General features: G+C 40.0%; 1 protein-coding gene across 1 annotated transcript; it reads right to left on the bottom strand.

Annotated features, from left to right (window-relative positions):
• Positions 1-598: 598 nt before the first annotated feature.
• Positions 599-3,976, bottom strand: nppa (natriuretic peptide A). The gene is made up of 3 exons (XM_063465078.1): positions 3,866-3,976; positions 1,177-1,483; positions 599-603 (listed from the first exon to the last, which is right to left on the bottom strand). Exons 1-3 carry the CDS (start codon positions 3,974-3,976, stop codon positions 599-601), a joined length of 423 nt encoding a protein of 140 aa, XP_063321148.1.
• Positions 3,977-4,782: the final 806 nt, after the last annotated feature.

Genomic DNA, 4,782 nt, shown 5'->3' with positions numbered 1-4,782 from the left:
TTGTAAAAAGTTTGTTCGAATCTTAAGTATGCCACGGTGATGGAAGCCAACAGTAACATGGAACAACTATTTCCCTTTTTATTAGAAACCTCAGTGTGGACAACCACTGTCCTCCTGCAGTGTGTCATATATGCAGTAAAATGTTTCACATACTTTACCACTTTGTTGTTGTCAGAGTGGTATTCTTTTATAGCAGCATCAGTCACTCTGCTCCTCAATGTGCACACTCTCCTTTATTGTAGCAAAATCTCAAATACTATTTAAATTCTACTTTTTATTCTGTCTATAAAATAGAGAGAATCCTTCATGTAAGTAAAAAATATGTTTATTTTTGTTAGACCCCCACATGCAGTTACAGTAGTTGTTTAACTCTTTTCCATTAAAGTGTTTATGTTGCTCATCTACAATGGACTTATAGAATTAATTACCTACTTGAAAAACAGCCAGTTTGTCATGTCTGACACAGAAACATGCAAAATAGATACACAAAGTTGAAATGCAACTAATACAAAACCATACTTTTCCAAACTCTATATATCTCTGATATAATTTCAGTTCCAACAGCAGAATCCGTCATGCGACCCGGAAAAAGGCTGGACTATCCTAGGAGGACAATGACACAAACACAAAAAGAAGACAGTACTGTTATTTAACTGGTCATGTTGCAATCCTGGTACCATCATCATGCTTCGAATGCATTTATTTCCAACTTCTACTTAAACTTTAAGTATTTATATTTCATTTAAAAAGTAAATAAAACTAAGTGTCAATCAACATAAATGTGTTCTGCAAATTATTACTTGGCGTACTTTATAGTATGAACAAAAGTGGACTGTTCAAAACATTTTTACAATGAATAGTGTGAAGAAGGTCAATGTTTAAGGCAAAGCTGAGATAGTTTGGACATGTGCACAGGAAGTTGGTGTGATAGAGGCAGATGATGGCTCAATGATGTGCCAACCCCGAATGGCAGCAGCCCGAAAGAATAACAAGTGAGAAAACACATCAACACAATTGGCATGTTGTCAAGTTAAGAACTTGTAGAATATGTGATTGCACATTTAGTCAAAATCCAACTGCATGCACGTTTCTAAGGGTTGACATGTTCTAATGCTGTGTATTTATTTAACAAATTTTATTCATATTTGTGTTTTGCTTCTCCGACTGCAGTCCTACCTCTTCCACTGTTGCATCCCAAGCCACTGGCATTTCCTATTCGATCCATCCTGGCTCCAAAACAGCCAGAGGTGCGTTTCCTGGTGGCCATCAGCAGGTCCTGGAGGCGGCTCCTCTGATTCACAGTCTTGCCCTCAGTTAGTGGTTGGGCTTTTTCAGATATCAGAGGTTCTTGGTTCCCCTCTTGGTCCCATCCTTGGCTGGCCTGGCTGCTTTTGGGCTCTTGGTTCATGTCTTCATAATAAGCTTCCAAGTCTTCTTTCTGGACCACTTCATCCAATGTCTCCTCAAAGCGTTCCAGCAAAGACTGTTGTAGAAATCATAAAGCATCTAATAAATCAGGATGTAGAGGCAGCCTGGACACTGGTGACACTCCAGAAATATTTCAGTTTACACACAGCCACGCATAATCTGAAAACATGATGTTATCATGTAAAAATATAAAACGTAGACCTGTTTATGCTACTTTCACATCACACTGCATATTTATTTCTACATTTTTGAGAACAGCCTCCCTCTTTTGTCTGTTCAAATAACTTATTGGAAAGTTTGCATCACAATAGCTGTAACAACTCAAATTCACCTATTACTAAATTCTAACGCTTATACAAGTGTAACCATAAGTATACAAAATGCTACAAATATCGTATCAGTATCACATGAGAAATTTTGACATGATTATTGCCTAATAAACCCGTCCTGTCCTGCAGATTAATGGAGCACAATCACAATCACAGGTGGAACGTGCAAGTGTGTGTGTGTGTGTGTGTGTGTGTGTGTGTGTGTGTGTGTGTGTGTGTGTATACATAATGAGGGTGACAGGCTGCAACAACACCCCCCTGGGAGCCAGAGTCAGGTTCATTAGACCATGAGACCCGGGCTGTCCACGGATCCCCAAGAATAGTGAAGACCTGAAGCCACACATCTCGATGACAACCACGTGAAGGTTGAGGGAGGCTCCACATGGAGCCCCCACTGCCAAAGGACAAGGGCCCCAGAGAACCAATGGGTAACCAACCCCACAAGATGCCGGCCATCCCAGCGTGAGCCAAAAGAAAGGTCCCAGGTGATGAGAATTGTTTGTCAACCCTTGTTTAAAGGACAATAGTGGACTTTTAGAATGAGATGAAGTTGCTGAACCCTGACCTCCAGCATCTCAAATCAGTTGGTTTAGCTATAAACTTTGGCGTGTAACTGTAGTGTCAGGAATTTATTGACAGTGGGGGTCTATCTGTCCGAAAATGAGGAGTAAAAGCTGCCTCAGCTAGGTAAACAGGAAGCAACAGTTAACCCAGCTGACTCTCGCACTGGATCCAGTGCGGGAGATTATTACGCCTCACAGAATCTCAATTCCTATGTTATGTTTCTTCTGCTAATACTAATACTATAGTGTACACTGCAAGCTTTTATATAGAGACCTTATGGTGCAAGTGAGTGTTTGAGATATAAAGGATGAGTATGACTGTATGAAAAATAGAGCGCTTTTAAAATTGACAGTTGTGACATGAGCACCCGACAGCTGGTCAACAATGCTCACACTCAGTGCCTCAGGTGCCGATCAAATTGAAAAACACACAGCAGTGACGAGTTGTGTGGGGCCACCAAAGTAGCCAGGAAAGACCCAGTTCATCAGCTGATCATCTACATCCCCTACTACACCCTACCTGGGGTCCCAGGGTTGGGACTCACCATCTCCACCGCAAAGCGTGGACTAGAGCCAGCAGATGGGTCCCAAGTCTGAGAGCCCATCTGGAGTCACCCACTCAGCTGACAACAAACAAGAGGGACCCATCATTCACGATGTTTAATTTTTAAATATCACAGTTATCATCAGTGCACAGATATTGTGACGTTCACACTATGAATCAAAGGCTGCATACTTTCAAAACCATGGTGGATGTTTTTATTGCCTAATTTAATAGGTATGCAAATATTAACAGCACATCAGGAATAAAGGTGAAGGTTTTGTTCATGTGTTGTCAGTGATGTGTCAGAGTCACAGCAAACTGCTTAATAACTGTCTACTTCAGCCACAGCTAAACCACAGCTTGTTATTCTGGAAGCAGAGAGCTCTCATTTCTAGTTCACCTCAGCTAATTATAAGATGAAGGAAGAATGAAGATGAAGTTTTTGATGAAGTTAAAATTACAAGTGAAAATCAGGAGAACAAAGTAAAGCTGGTATATCTTTGAGATCAGATCAATGTGAGGTCACACTCTAATGATAACTACTTTTCGACATTGTGTTGCTTTGTTTGTAATCGCCTGATCTGTTGTTGTGTCCTCTTGGTGTCATCACAACAGTCAACATTTTATCTTGTTATGCCCTCTCAATATTCACAAATCCATAGAAAAGCATGTCAACACGGGATCTGATTTAAACTATATTTGAAAAAAACTCTTTACTTTGTCAAGTAAAACATAAATCAGTTATACTGGACTGGATGCATTTGTGCAATTATAAAATGCTTGTAGCATTCCTACAAGCATTTTATAATTGAAGACACTGATACCAGTGAAACTGCCTTTGAATGATTTTTAAATGTTCTAATAACAGGAAATATGTTATTCGTGCAACTATTTTCTCATCTTTGACCCTCTGTCTGTTTGAATATCAAAGTACCTGACCCTTCACAGTGTAATGTTTTCACAAATGGTGTGTTGATTACAGGTGTGACATGGTTTCTTACCTTGAGCTGAGCCAGGTCATTAGCAGATGAGGGCCTCCCCAGTATGTGGCTGCTAACCAGTGTTTGCTGACACAGCAGGGCCAATACACCCCACAGAACCTCAGTTCTCATGTTATGTTTCTTCTGCTAATACTGATACTATAGCATGCACTGCAAGCTTTTATATACAGACTGGCTCACATACACAACCATCTACATACACTTACCATGCGCCAGACAGGCAGTGCCATCATTTTGTAGACGGCCCCAAGTGCATTCTGACACCTCTAAATGATAAGGCCGCTGGTCAGATGTCTCTTTAAGTGGCGCTTGGTGGTAAGTGACGTGTGTGTGTGTGTGTGTGTGTGTGTGTGTGTGTGTGTGTGTGTGTGTGTGTGTGTGTGTGTGTGCGTGTGTCTATGTATACAGTATATGTGTCTGTGTATCATCATGCTTACCAGCCAGCAGTGGCATGACCTAAGGAGCCATCTTGGATCTCTGAGCTGTGTATTGGGAAGAATGCAGTTTCACTATGCAAATACTTAACACTGTCTACACTCCTAAGAATGAAACGTACCATAGTAGGTTAAAATTGCTGCTCGTGGTTCCATGGTTTAGATTAGGACAGGAAGGAAACAATGTTATAGTCAAAGGAATATAAACAGTATGGTGAATATGATTTATTACCATAACTGAAGGCATTTCTTCCTGTCATGAGTTTGTAAGGTAGGAATAATACAGCCTATAATCTAAAATTGTAGGTACAGTAGATAAAGACATGAACAGATGGTATTATAGAAAAGAAGAAGCATATACTGTGAGTATGTTTCAATAATAGGTGGCCTTTAATAGAAAGTAGACAAGAATTACATGGACTCAACTTTCAAGAATCAATTATAAATTTACATGTTTTATAACAAACAAGTAATTTTCACATA

The sequence above is a fragment of the Pelmatolapia mariae genome, linkage group LG20 (assembly GCF_036321145.2).
Source record: "Pelmatolapia mariae isolate MD_Pm_ZW linkage group LG20, Pm_UMD_F_2, whole genome shotgun sequence".
NCBI lineage: Eukaryota > Metazoa > Chordata > Actinopteri > Cichliformes > Cichlidae > Pelmatolapia > Pelmatolapia mariae.
Note: the sequence above shows the minus strand (reverse complement) of the source record. Positions and strands in the feature narration are given on the sequence as shown.